Source organism: Myxocyprinus asiaticus, chromosome 2 (assembly GCF_019703515.2).
Source record: "Myxocyprinus asiaticus isolate MX2 ecotype Aquarium Trade chromosome 2, UBuf_Myxa_2, whole genome shotgun sequence".
NCBI lineage: Eukaryota > Metazoa > Chordata > Actinopteri > Cypriniformes > Catostomidae > Myxocyprinus > Myxocyprinus asiaticus.
This window is the reverse complement of record NC_059345.1, coordinates 19,058,201-19,071,731: the sequence shown is the minus strand read 5'-3', so window position 1 is coordinate 19,071,731 and position 13,531 is coordinate 19,058,201. Positions and strand designations below refer to the sequence as shown.

At 36.9% G+C, this 13,531-nt stretch overlaps 2 protein-coding genes across 4 annotated transcripts in view; both read left to right on the top strand.

The window, feature by feature from the left end:
• The first annotated feature begins 2,279 nt into the window (after positions 1 to 2,279).
• Positions 2,280 to 9,203, top strand: trmt10a (tRNA methyltransferase 10A). Of its 2 annotated transcripts, XM_051650054.1 has the most exons (9): positions 2,280 to 2,352; positions 3,580 to 3,719; positions 4,153 to 4,333; positions 4,866 to 5,028; positions 6,517 to 6,588; positions 6,691 to 6,765; positions 7,188 to 7,337; positions 7,546 to 7,651; positions 7,793 to 9,203. In XM_051650054.1, the coding sequence occupies exons 3-9, from the start codon at positions 4,167 to 4,169 to the stop codon at positions 8,056 to 8,058; spliced, it is 999 nt and encodes a 332-aa protein (XP_051506014.1). In that variant the 5' UTR covers positions 2,280 to 2,352; positions 3,580 to 3,719; positions 4,153 to 4,166; the 3' UTR covers positions 8,059 to 9,203. The 2 variants fall into 2 exon arrangements, with proteins under 2 accessions (XP_051506014.1, XP_051506017.1); XM_051650057.1 differs by lacking the exon at positions 3,580 to 3,719 and having other exon boundaries at positions 7,793 to 9,199.
• A 3,143-nt stretch (positions 9,204 to 12,346) lies between these two features.
• The window catches only part of LOC127413090 (nectin-4-like), a 28,646-nt gene continuing 27,461 nt past the window's right edge, over positions 12,347 to 13,531 (top strand). The window contains exon 1 of one of the 2 annotated variants that reach the window (XM_051649960.1): positions 12,347 to 12,836. In XM_051649960.1, the coding sequence (XP_051505920.1) occupies positions 12,608 to 12,836 (229 nt within the window). In that variant the 5' untranslated portion in view covers positions 12,347 to 12,607. The remainder of the gene's footprint in view (positions 12,837 to 13,531) is intronic. The other variant, XM_051649951.1, reaches the window with a different exon arrangement.

Below are 13,531 nucleotides of genomic sequence, written 5' to 3'. Positions count from 1 at the left end.
AATTCATTCATTATTTCAGCTGTTGGAGCTGCTGGCCAGTCCGTTAAGCTGTCTTTGAGAAAGTTTGGTGTGCTGTTGTCTTCCGTTTAATCAGATTACCCCATTCAGAGGATTACATTCTGAGAAAAGACTAAGTTTTCTAAAAGTATTTTTTTAGAAAAACAACATCAAATGTGTGAAATGCAAAATCACATCAGTGTAAATATGTGAACATTTTTTGTTTGGTCTGTGCTTTATGTTGATTTTGTATGTTCTGTGCAAAAGATGATTCTAAAGCTCCTAGTGATGTAATTAGGAGTCATGATGTCATAAAGATGACATTGAAAAATAGAATGTTCCTGTAATTTGGTTGCCACAAGTAACACTGCTGAAAGAGCAATGGGTTGAACATTATGTTTTTATAAGATTGAAATTAGGTCAAGGTTATATATTAAGGGTTAGAGGTATGTGTGAATATGGGTAGGCGACAAATTGGGTGAAAATACGTACTATAGCATCTGAGAAAGGATAAAGACTGAGATTCAAAAAGGACTGCAAAAGAAAGAGACATTCTGATTGTCTTTCAGTTACAGGAAACATGATATTAAAATGTGGAAATTGCACTACGCTTTGTTGCCATTTTGTTCTTTCTTAATTTTTGTGTGTTTTTGAAAATGCAGCTTTTACAATAAATATGCACTTTTCCAAGCATTACAGCTAAATAGAAAATATTCGATATAAATCTCCTGTGGCTAATTTTTCAGCGGGCGTTGTTGATGGGTGTTTACTAAAGTCCATATCAGTTGTTTTTACTAAGCACAATGGCATTAAAAGAATGACTCCAACAGACCTCTCCTAGTCCTATGACTGTTTGCCAACACTGCCTGTTTGCCTGCTGGTGATAAGAAGTATTTTTACCCTCCATTGTGGAGCTCAGAAGAGTATTAAGTTCCCCATATGAAACTATTGAAAGTAATCTCTTCAAAGTCTATGGCAGTATGACAGAGTGAACATATGGAAAGTAGCAAATCCATATGCTAATATTGAGTGTTGCAAAGTGTTAATGTGAAAGGTGATATCCAAGTTAAGAGGCTGTCACACATTCTTATGCAGCAATGGGTATGTAAACTTCCATATTAGCAGTTACACTATTCAGGGGACTTGCTCTGACAGCATTGCTCTGAATTAAGACTAACATCTGTTTTTTAATTCAGTACATTTAAAAAATCTCCACTTTTTTTTTTTTTATCAATGCATATCAATATTTTTTAGGAATGCTTATTGAGAGGATATTCCGCTGAGAATAAAACAATGTTTGTGGTCTTGCAAACCACAACATTATCTAGCAGGTAGTAGGCTATATCTACAAAACGACTGCCAGGACATGGTCTTTTGTGTCCCCTCTTGAATACAATACAATAAAATAAAATAAAATAAATAGTGAAATACACTATACTGTAAGTTTTGATTGTCAAATGTTATACACTTAAGGGAAGCTAAAGTGTATAGGTCTTCTCAACCAGGCAGAATAGTTCACATCACTGTGATAACAGAAGGTCAAAAGGTGAGCTGTGCATTCAAAGTTCATTTTAAGAAGTTTTGTTTATATAAATAGTGTGTGTCATTATTAAAAACTTTTTTTGTCATTGGTACATTAAAAGCGCTTATGTCATGTGGCAGTTTATATGCTATGGGTAGAATATTTAAGTTACATAAGGCCATCTGTGCATGAAACATAATATGGTGGTGTGACATTAAATCATATGTTGAGACAGTATTTTGCAAGCCACAACGTGTGAAAAGTCAGTCAACATATTAGATTGTAGCCTATTTAAGATAACTGCACAGAAAATAAAGTTTTGCATTTGTCAAATAACTAGACCTATTAGGCCTACCTTTTGAATTAAGATTTGACTCTGATTTTTGTTATGCATTTCGCTTAGATTGTTTCCTTAACAATAGACAGTGACTATAGACTGTCAATAGACTATCACTTGGTTAATTGGTACCCCTGGATGCTTATTTCAATTTGTTGGACAAGGAGTAAATTTGTGCAAGTTTTTGGATACTATTTCTACAATAATTGATTGTAAATGATAGTGTGATTCCTTTACAGAAGACAATATAGAATGTGTGATATGATGACCCACACCATATGACAGTTTCAACACGCCAATTAAAACGTACAAATTGGTTAAAATACCGAAATCAATTTCTCGTGGTTCAAATTACGTTACTTTGCCCTCACCAACATGGCGATATGTTCAGGACGTTCCGATTCGCGTTCAGCACACTGAACGAGTCGCTTTAAAATGACGCAGCAAATAATAGCACATGAGATGACAGCCCTATTGCAAAGACAGCATTTTAGAGGTAATTTACTCTTTCGTATTCTTTTTTAAAAGTACATTTACAAGTAGCAATTATTATATGTTCGGTTTGACAACTTATGTTTTATAGGTCTCCCCTGCTTTTCAGAATATTTAATAGACTCTGAAACCAGGCTGATGCTTGTAAACGTATTGATGAGATGTAGCTACAGTACCTCACGTTAATCTAGATTAATTTTAAGTAATAACAATTTAACAAAATCGAAGCGTTATTTATGCGGGAATTAACTCGGTTACAGAATACAATAACTGTTAAAGCGTATGATAATGCAAGGAGAGCTGACATAAAGTCTTCGTTTTAAAACCTAGTGTGCAGTCTTTTTAGACAGCATTTCTGTGCATCATATGGTGTCAAAATTGCTGTCGAAATTCGAATCGAACCGTTTAAAGGGATAGTTCACTCAAAAACGAAAATTCTCTCATCATTTACTCACCCTCATCCCATCCCAGATGTGTATGACTTTTTCTTCTGCTGAACACAAGCGAAGATTTATTTAGAAGAATAGCAGCTCTGTAGGTCCTCACAATGCAAGTGAATATGTACCAAAATTTTGAAGCTCCAAAATTAAAGGCAGCATAAAATTGCAACTCCAGTTGTTAAATCCATGTCTTCAGAAGTGATATGATAGGTGTGGTTGAGTAACAGATCAATATTTAAGTCCTTTTTTACTATCAATCTCCACTTTCGCTTTCACAATCTTCTTTTGTTTTCACGCATATCTCCACCTATTGGGCAGGGAGGAGAATTTATAGTAAAAAAGGATTTAATATTGATCTGTATCTCACCAAATTTTAATTTTTTTGGGTGAACTATCCGTTTAATGCGCCTGTAATGCCCAAAATGGTTTCAAAGTTAGAATCGAAGAGTTAAGCGTGGTTATGATGCCAAAAATGCTGTCAAAGTTTGAAAATGCCTGGATCAGAAATGCTGAATGCAGCATTTGAACGTGCCAATGATCAATCGATGCCCAAAAATGCACTATGGGCAGCTCATTTGTTTTTGACAGCCCTCTACATAGTTTGTCTCTGAAACTATCCAACGTTGTTGAAATGGCCAAAAGTTTGTGGACACCCCGTTCTAATTAATGAATTTGGTTACTCCATTAAATCCAGTAAAGAAAAATCTTAATGTTTCTTTATGTAATGGCTTGGGCTTTGTGTGCTTCCAAATTTGTGGCAACTGTTTGAGGATAGCCCTTTTCTGTTCCAGCATGACAATGCCCCTGTGAACAAAGTGAGGTCCATAAAGAAATGGTTTACTATGTCTGGCATGGAAGAAATTGACTGGCCTTCACAAAGCCCAGACCTGAACCCCACTGATCACTTTTGGGGTGAACTGGAACAGCAACTGTAAGTCAGGCCCCATCGACCAACATCAGTTCCTGACCTCACTGATAGCCTTGTGTCTGAATGAGAGCAAATCCCTGCAGCCATTTACTACATATAGTATAGTGGAAAGCCTTCCCAAAAGAGTGGAAGCTGTTATTACAGCAAAGGGGGAAATTGATGCCTGAGGTTTTGAAATCAAATGTTCATCAAGCACATATGGTGTTCACAAACTTTTGGCCATATAGTATATATATATATATATATATATATATATATATATATATATATATAATTATTTTTATTTGTATTTTTTTTTAAGCGACCTGGGTTGTTATTGGAAGTATTTCCTGTTCATTTTTTCCATTCATCTTTAGTAAAGAGTTTTTGTGTCAAACAAAGCCTTTAAACAACCCAACCAGCCTCAACATTCTTTTTATCTGTCTTGACACTCTAGGATCTTTAGATTAAATGGCCACTGATATGGCCAGTATACCTGCAGTGCAGGAGAGCAGCCATGAATCTACAAAGCATGAAAATGAAAAGGTACAGACTGGAGAAGGGGAAACTCTGTCTAAAAGGCAAAGAAAGAGACTTCTCAAGAACCAACAGTGGGAGGAACAGAGAGAACTTCGCAAGTAAGCACAAACTGTAAACACGGTCTCTGTGACACTATAAAAATGGCTGTTTTGTTTGGGCAGCTGCAAATTTCTGAAATGTAGGGGAAGAGTTATTTATATTCATGAGGTAAGCAATACCTGATTGGTCATTGGAACGACCCAACCCTACCCCTAAACCTAACCCTAAATATTTCAACGACCAGGTAGCACTTTCCTCATAGATATGAATTAATCTTCCCCTGCCATCCTATGTTTCGGAAATCCACGGCCTATCCAAAGTGACACAGCAACATTGACTGAACCAATGGTGTGAGTTAAAGGCGGGACTATCTGTTTCTTTAATGTTTACTTTTGCAACTCCGTTTGTTGGCACAGAAATTCCACACTTCAGCTTTAAATTTTGTTCATTGTTTACATCCAATTGGCAACAAGAAATTTGAAGGTGACCCTAATTAACAACACAAATTTTTATTTCAAATGAGCGTTGACTGCCGTGCCTTGTCACAGTGCTGTTTGAATTGAATGTGATTTTTTTTCTATGGTTCTGCAGACAAAAGCGTAAGGAGAGAAAACAGCAGAGGAAACTTGAGAGACAAACGCAGGCTGATGATGGAGCGGAGTGGTCAGGAAAGAAGCGTCTGCGCAGATCAGCAGAGCCCAGCTCTCTCAGACTGGTCATAGACTGCAGTTTTGATAACCTCATGATGCTCAAGGTCCACTTCTTTACAACATCTGTAACAATGTGTAAAAAGTCAAGCAAACACATGGGACATTTTCGTAAAATGCAAATGAACATGGGAAGCACTTTGAGGACATTTCACCATTCAGCCTAGTTCAGTCACTCAGAACAATTACATGAGCAGTTGCAATAGAGCTACAGCCAGTTTTTCCGTAGTCGATCTACAGTCTTTTTCTGTCTGTCCAAGTATAGGAGGATATAAGTTAGGAGGTCAGCTGAGGGAGTGTCGGCAATAGACATCACAAGTGCTGTGTATTAACAGATTACATGTAATCTGGATATTGTATATTTGATTGCAAAATTAAGTACTTAGATTCAATTATATTTTAAAATATTTGTAATCAGATTACAATTACATTGTTATAGATTACATGATTGCATATAAGGCCACTAGATTTGACCACTAGATTTATAAAAATTGTTTTACTTTTAAGGAGACACAGGGCATAAACATTACTGTGCAATGTTAACTCTGCCTTCCAAAACTTAATATCATATCCACTACAAACGATTCCACATAAAATCTAAAGAAGCATTTGGAGGTTGGCTTGCATGTTTTCTCAACTTTACATTGCTTAGTAAACCAACTCCTGACGAACACATTATTCTGTATTTATTATTTGAATTATCACTCTGTGTGTCATATAACCATGTGTTATTACTTTGGAAGGGTCTTGTCGATCAAATGCATCAAAATGCACAAATACACATCATTTCATATTCACAATGTTATCCACACATAAATGCAGAGTCTGTCATATTTGAGAAACATATTTGTGTATGTCATTGATGGATGGCCTAGAGCTCTGTCAGCATCACAGGGGTTGCAACTTATTTTTACTCCATGCAAATAAAATAAAAAAAAAAGTGCTTAAAACAAATAGTGAGTAAAACACAAAGGATCATATAAATTCTCATTTTGATTCATTAATTTAGTTTTCTTATATGTTCTTATATGTCTTATATTTAAGCAATATTAGGGCAAAATGGTATACTGTAGATTATCCTACTCAAATGCATGTGACATCAAATCTAACAAACATGATAAATTAGTTCAGTGGTAATACAAATGTAATTAACCCAAAAATATAATCCATGAGATTACGTTACTGATTGCAATTTTAGTAATGTAATTTCTAAATGACAAATTAGAAGTAATCTACCCAGCACTGTACGTCACCATTACATCTGTCTTTTAGATCATGAGCGCAATGCCGAGGCTAATTGCGATCCATTTATTTTGTATACATGTTGGATGATGCTGAGCTACAATCGCTTAATGTAGGTCTGTTAGTCTGACTTCACAGAAATCGGACTGGTATGATTTTAGCTTGATTAGAAGCGTTTACATGACATTTTCAAAAGACGAATTATTGTTTTAGTTCAACTGAAATCGAACTTTTAAAGTGCATTTAAATGTACTGACTGACTCAAGCTTGCATTTTTATTTCATGCTCTGTAGGATGTAAAGAAACTTCACAAGCAGATTCAAAGGTGCTATGCTGAGAACAGACGAACTCTACATCCTGTACAGGCAAGTGTTTACACAACCTAGAGTATCAATGAAAATAACACAACTTCGCTTCACTATGTGAAGTTCTTTGCAAGCAACTTTTTTTGTGCTTTTTTTTAACAGTTTTACCTCACAAGTCATGGTGGACAGTTAAAGCAAATCATGGATGAAATTAACAAAGGCTGGGTGAACTGGAAGGTACAGTAAGATCTGAAATGACACTGATAAATAAGAATACATGTATTAAATAGTTATGTTTTGATTGTTTTTGAGGCCCATATTAACATGTAATTGCACAGTACTGTTGCTAGGTGCTGTTTGTCAATTAATTTTAGGTTGATGTTTTGAACATTGACCTAATCTGTTATTGTCCGTAAATTTTTGACTTGCTGTGAAGTAGACATGGTACCTTGTGGTGACTACATAACTGCTTTTTAATCACTCTAAATCTGTAAATATAGCCAGATGGTTTTCACATAACAACACCATCCAACAACAGATGAAAACCACAAATACTAACCATGAATAAATCAACCTTGTGCTGTGAATCTGTAACCATTCCCATCATACACACAAAGCAAGGACCTTAATATACCCTCCCCCCAATAAATGTGATGTAGGATGTCCATTTCAAGCCCGACCCATTTCATGAAATCATGAGCAAGGAGGACCTAGTCTACCTCACCTCTGATTCACCAAATGTGCTTCAAGAACTGGATGAGGCCAAAGCCTATGTGATTGGAGGCCTGGTGGATCACAACCACCATAAGGTGAGTGGCTTGTTAGGATTAGACCTAAAGGAGAAATTTAGCTTTTAGGTTTGACATTTTTAGAAATTAAGAACTCTTCATAAGTGAATGGAAATGAATAATTGAAGAAAAGCCAACTTGGTTCATCATCTTCTTTATTTTTATATAGGGGTCATTAATATCTTCCCAAAGCTATTTTTTTTTGGTTAATTTAAATGCTTTATTACAGGGAATCTCATTTGATCGTGCCAAAGAGCTTGGCATTGCCCATGCTCAGCTTCCACTGGGCAGTTTTGTCAAGATGAATAGCCGTAAGGTGCTGGCTGTCAATCATGGTGAGATGCCCTGCTGTATATGCTTTCTCGCATTCAATCAATAGATATATATTAAAAAAGGTACTTCTGAAGGATACTGATTAAGCCTAATTTTTCTGTAAAAATTTAAGCTATGAGGTCATTTTGCTTGTATGCTTCTAGTTTTTGAGATCATTCTGGCATTCCTGGAGAAACGAGACTGGCAGGAAGCTTTCTTTACTGTTCTGCCTCAGAGGAAGGGAGCTGTACCAGTGGGCAAGATTGGACAGGGCAATGATGAGGAAGAGGAAGACTCTGATCAAGACTCTGACTCAGGCCATCTAATCTCAGAAAAGAGAGCGGACTCAAAGGACCAATCATCTAGCAAACAGGAAGAACTCCAAGATGTACTAAACCAGTCTGATTCCAGTGAGCGAAATACAGCATAGAGGGATACGACTGCTTGATGCTATCTTGTCCTTTTGGCAATTGTTTTAAATTATCAGATTTTTTTTTTTTTTTTTTTTTAGCTTGATGATGTCTCTGTTGGATATGAGATGCTTTATGCAAAGGTTTGGAGTGAAGATGTTTTTGTTGAAAACAATTTTGAACACTTGGACAAATGACAGCTTCCCTTTTGCAGACTCTATCATTATTTTTTGTTGTTGTTTATGTATCAATACAGATGAATATTGTATTACAGAGTATATTCCACAACCCTGTCTGGTCTTATTTGATCAATTGCTGTTTTTCTGTGGCATAAATGAGGGTTTTGTCTATTTAGGTGATGATTTAATTTAAAAACATCCAAACATTTTCACAAATATCAGTTAACAGACCTTTCCTTTATACCACAGAAACCTGTATTCATTTTAGTAAACCTATTTGTGCAAGTATATTTTACTGACTCAACTTTAATGAGCTCATGTCAAAATTATGATATGTAAAAGCATGCAAAAGACATCCAATTACAGAACAGTTAATCGATTGATCAAGGCCCATACTGTATGTATGCAACATCTTAGAAATAGTCTCAAGCTTTGACTTCAATGTCTTGGCAAAAAGTAGGACCTCAGAGCTTTTTTTAAAGAACCTAAACAAAACGTGGCAAAGTCATATTAATACATTAGTAATCAAGTCATATAATCTGTCGATTATTTATTTATTTGATTAACAAGATGAGATGGCCAAATGTTATTCCTGTATTTTAATAGGAAAAAGAACATTATTCTACATATTCCAAACAATGTGTACATTGGAGGCTAAAAAAAAAAAAAACAGTAGCAAAAATATTTAAGTGCAACAGGTCAAGTTTAAACATAATTGCTTGCATTACATGTAGGATTTAAATTAAACATGGTTAAAGAATGAGAGCTTTTCAGTGAATTAAAGGGATAGTTCACCCAAAATGAAAATCCTCTCATCATTTAATCACCCTCATGCCATCCCAGATGTGTATGACCTTTTTTCTTCTGCTGAACACAAAGATTTTTTTGAAAAATTTCTCCGCTTTGTTGGTCCTCACAATTCAAGTGAATAGGTACCAAAATTCTAAAGGTCTAAAAAGCAACATAAAAGTAATCCTTACGACTCCAGTGGTTAAATCCATTTCTTCAGAAGCGATATGATAAGTGTTGGTGTGAAACAGATCAATATTAAAGTCATTTTTTACGACCAATCCCCACTTTCACATCGTTCTTTTGTTTTTGGCAATTCGTATTCTTTGTGCATATCGCCACCTACTGAGCAGGGAGAAGAATTTATAGTAAAAAGGGACTCAAATATTGATCTTTTTCTCAACCACACCTATCATACCGCTTCAGAAGATATGGATATAACCACTGAAGTCGTGTGGATTACTTTTATGCTGCCTTTATGTGCTTGTTGGAGCTACAACATTTCGGTCACCATTCACTTGCATTGTGAGGACCTACAGAGCTGAAATATTCTTCTAAAAATCTTAATTTGTGTTCAGCAGAAGAAAAAAGTCATACACATCTGGGATCGAATGCTTCGGATGAAATATAGCTCATGGGTGATATGCAATTTATGGTGCTTTAATGTGTGCATTTGGAGCTTAACTGTAAGTAACTGTCAGTCACAAATTCACAACCCTTTCACATCCCTCAATCCTGTGTTCCACGGATGAAAAAAGTCAAAGCTTATTGGTTTGGAATGACTCGAGGGTGGAGTAATGATGACAGAAATTTTATTTTTTGGTGAGCTATTCCTTTAACATTGCTCAAAGCAGTATCACTCTTTTATTAATTTAATTTCTATATGTTCTTTATACTGTTCTCTCTATTCTTATGGACATTTTAAGAGTTATATAATTGAAATGCTTTATTTTTTTAACAAAGTATAGAGAAAATAACAATGGGGGGGGGGGCGGGCATAGCAATTTTTATTTTATTTTTAGAACCACTGGTGTTGTTGAAACAAAAAACTATGCATTATACTGTATTTGAAACATCCTCTAGGTGGCATCATTCCCCTAGTCATTATACATTGTTAACCGTGACCACCTACATAGGCTTCTTAAAAAGTGAACTAGTTTTATTAAACCTTTGGCACCAAATACAGCCTCAAGTACGATGCTACAAGCTTGGCACACCTATTTTTGGGCAGTTTCTCCCATTCTTCTTTGCAGGACCTCTCAAGCTCCATCAGGTTGGATGGGGAGCGTCGGTTTATAGCCATTTTCCGATCTCTCCAGAGATGTTCAATCGGGTTCAAGTCTGGGCTCTGGCTGGGCCACTCAAGGACATTCACGGAGTTGTCCCGGAGCCACTCCTTTGTTATCTTGGCTGTGTGCTTAGGATTGTTGTCCTGTTGGAAGATGAACCTTCGCCTCAGTCTGAGGTCCAGAGCGCTCTGGAGCAGGTTTTCATCAAGGATGTCTCTGCACATTGCTGCATTCATCTTTCCCTCGATCCTGACTGGTCTCCCAGTTCCTGCCACTGAAAAACATCCCCACAGCATGATGCTGCCACCACCATGCTTCACTGTGGGGATGGTATTGGCCAGGTGATGAGCGGTGCCTGGTTTCCTCCAGGCATGACACTTTCCATTCAGGCCAAAGAGTTCAATCTTTGTTTCTCATGGTCTGAGAGTCCTTCAGGTGCCTTTTGGCAAACTCCAGGCGGGCTGTCATGTGCCTTTTACTGAGGAGTGGCTTCCATCTGGCCACTCTACCATACAGGCCTGATTGGTGGAGTGCTGCAGAGATGGTTGTTTTTCTGGAAGGTTCTCCTCTCTCCACAGAGAAATGCTGGAGCTCTGCCAGAGTGACCATCAGGTTCTTGGTCACCTCCCTGACTAAGGCCCTTCTCCCCCGATCGCTCAGTTTGGCCTGGGGGCCAGCTCTAGGAAGAGTCCTGGTGGTTCCAAACTTCTTCCATTTACGGATGATGGAGGCCACTGTGCTCATTGGGACCTTCAACGCTGCAGACATTTTTCTGTACCCTTCCCCAGATCTGTGCCTCGATACAATCCTGTCTCGGAGGTCTACAGACAATTCCTTGGACTTCATGGCTTGGTTTGTGCTCTGACATGCACTGTTAACTGTGGGACCTTATATAGACAGGTGTGTGCCTTTCCAAATCATGTCCAATCAACTGAATTTACCACAGGTGGACTCCAATCAAGTTGTAGAAACATCTCAAGGATGATCAGTGGAAACAGGATGCACCTGAGCTCAATTTTGAGTGTCATGGCAAAGGCTGTGAATACTTATGTAGATGTGATTTTGTTTGTTTTTTATTTTTAATAAATTTGCAAAGATTTCAAACAAACTTCTTTCATGTTGTCATTATGGGGTATTGTTTGTAGAATATTGAGGAAAATAATGAATTTAATCCATTTTGGAATAAGGCTGTAACAACAAAATGTGGAAAAAGTGAAGCGCTGTGAATACTTTCCAGATGCATTGTATAATATATATATATATATATATATATATATATATATATATATATATATATATATATTTATATAATGCATATAGGCTAACTGCCTTTTTCAGCACAACCCCTCTTCTGGAACACTCTTCCATTGAGCACATTAAATGTGCCTGAGGCTTTAACTGTTTTCAGGAGGGAGAACAGGTTTAAAGTTTTGGTGCTCCCTTACCTTTAGGCAAAGAATGCAACCAGATAAATAGCAGTTCAGATTAGATTCAAGATAAAGAACAATCATTTAACCATTTCATACTAATTCCAGAGATATGACCCCACTAACATAATTAATCAAATATGTGATCTACATGTACTCTATATCCAGTAGGAATTTTAGTTGAACTAGCAGGACCTTCTTTGATTCTAGAATCCTCTATTTGCATTATATTAATATGTTGCTACTGTTAAAGGAACTCACCGTCTAAAGACAGTCACAGTATACTATAGAGTTACTGCTGTTTCTTGTTTTATTAAAAATAAACATTTTGTCACTCAAACATCATAGCAATGTAATATGTAGCCTATTATTGTATAAAGTACAGCCCTATACTGCTGTTCCATTGAACTCAAACAGTCATTGGAGATGTACGAAAATCCGCAACGATTAAGCAATTACAGAATATTAAATCAGTAGCAAGATTGAATAAGAAGATTGGAAAGAAACACCCGGATTAAAAACTGGAAAGTTGAGTTCAGCAGTGCGCGTAACAACATGTGCGCGACTGCGCAATGGAGAGCTTTTTCCAACAGGTGTCTTCAAAGAAATTCCCTCTCTCAGAGCAAATTCAAACAAACTTCCGATGAACCGTGCAAAAACTTTTTTTTAGGGCTTGAAATTAGACGAAAACACTTTTAACTGGACTAAACACGTTTGTGCGCTCTTGGAGATTTTTGCGCGCATCGAGAAAACACCACCTGTTGACTGATATCGTTTGCTCTATGGATACCAAATGAACGAACAGGCATATTTAAGATGTTGATTCGTAACACTGAGTGACCTTTGTCGTTTTGATGCTTTGGGTTTTCTTGCCCAATTCTTCGTATGGGAGTCTCCTCTTCTCCTACATCTCCTTTGGGATTGACATATGACGGACTTCATTGGGAATACAGCCAGTGCTTGACTGGGACACTGTTTTTGTATTTTAATAATGATCATCACCTTGAGATATCCAAATTTATAAACTGGGCTCAGGTGAAAAGTCCCACACTGAACTGGATGACGATGAAGACAGTTTCTTATATTCTTGCTGTTATGATCATTTGGAATTTAGGTGAGTAATTTTAAAGGCTCTACTATAAATACATTGTTCGTGTATTTCTCCGTCAGATTTGTGTTCAATTTTCTTTTAATTTTTTTTTTTTTTTTTTTTTTTTTTTTTTTGCGGTATGTTTTACCATTTAGGGTTAATCTTTTTGGAAGAGAACTTCACAACACTTTTAAGGATGTCTAATATAACCGGAATAACTGGTTCTGATGACAGCCCTCTGAGTGTGTGTGTGATTCAATGACAGAGAGGCGCTGCCCTGCTCGTCCATACACACTCTCTCAATGTGCGGTTTGTGTTTTTTGGGTTAGTTAAGTTTTGTATCTTGTGGGAATAAGGGTGTGATGAAGATGAGGGTGTTGTTAACGTAACTTATATTTTTCAGTGTTTTGGCCTGAGCATGTGGCTTAGTGATTTACAAAATTGAGTCATTTTACCTGCATCAATATCCTTTAGGGCCTCGAACAACATTTCAGTCGTCCAATCATTGAGTCAGGTTTGACTTAGTGTAAGGGTTAGGAGTAAGGCCTGGAACAGCATTCAAACCAGGCCCCTGATTTTAGGCATAGGGTTAGGCAACAAAGTACAGCAACTAGGAACCTAATTTGGTAGATCCATGTTCCAGTTGTGTAGAACAGTGGTTCTCAACCTTTTTGACTCCAAGGCCCCCCATTGTTGGAGAAAATATTCGATGGCCCCCC

Bases quoted from the DNA above. Each gene is read 5' to 3' on its own strand.
- trmt10a (XM_051650054.1), top strand. From the start codon at position 4,167: ATGGCCACTGATATGGCCAGTATACCTGCAGTGCAGGAGAGCAGCCAT. The intron at 6,766-7,187 runs GTACAGTAAGAT...AATGTGATGTAG, and splicing joins AAGGCTGGGTGAACTGGAAG to GATGTCCATTTCAAGCCCGA. The intron at 7,652-7,792 runs GTGAGATGCCCT...GTATGCTTCTAG, and splicing joins GGTGCTGGCTGTCAATCATG to TTTTTGAGATCATTCTGGCA.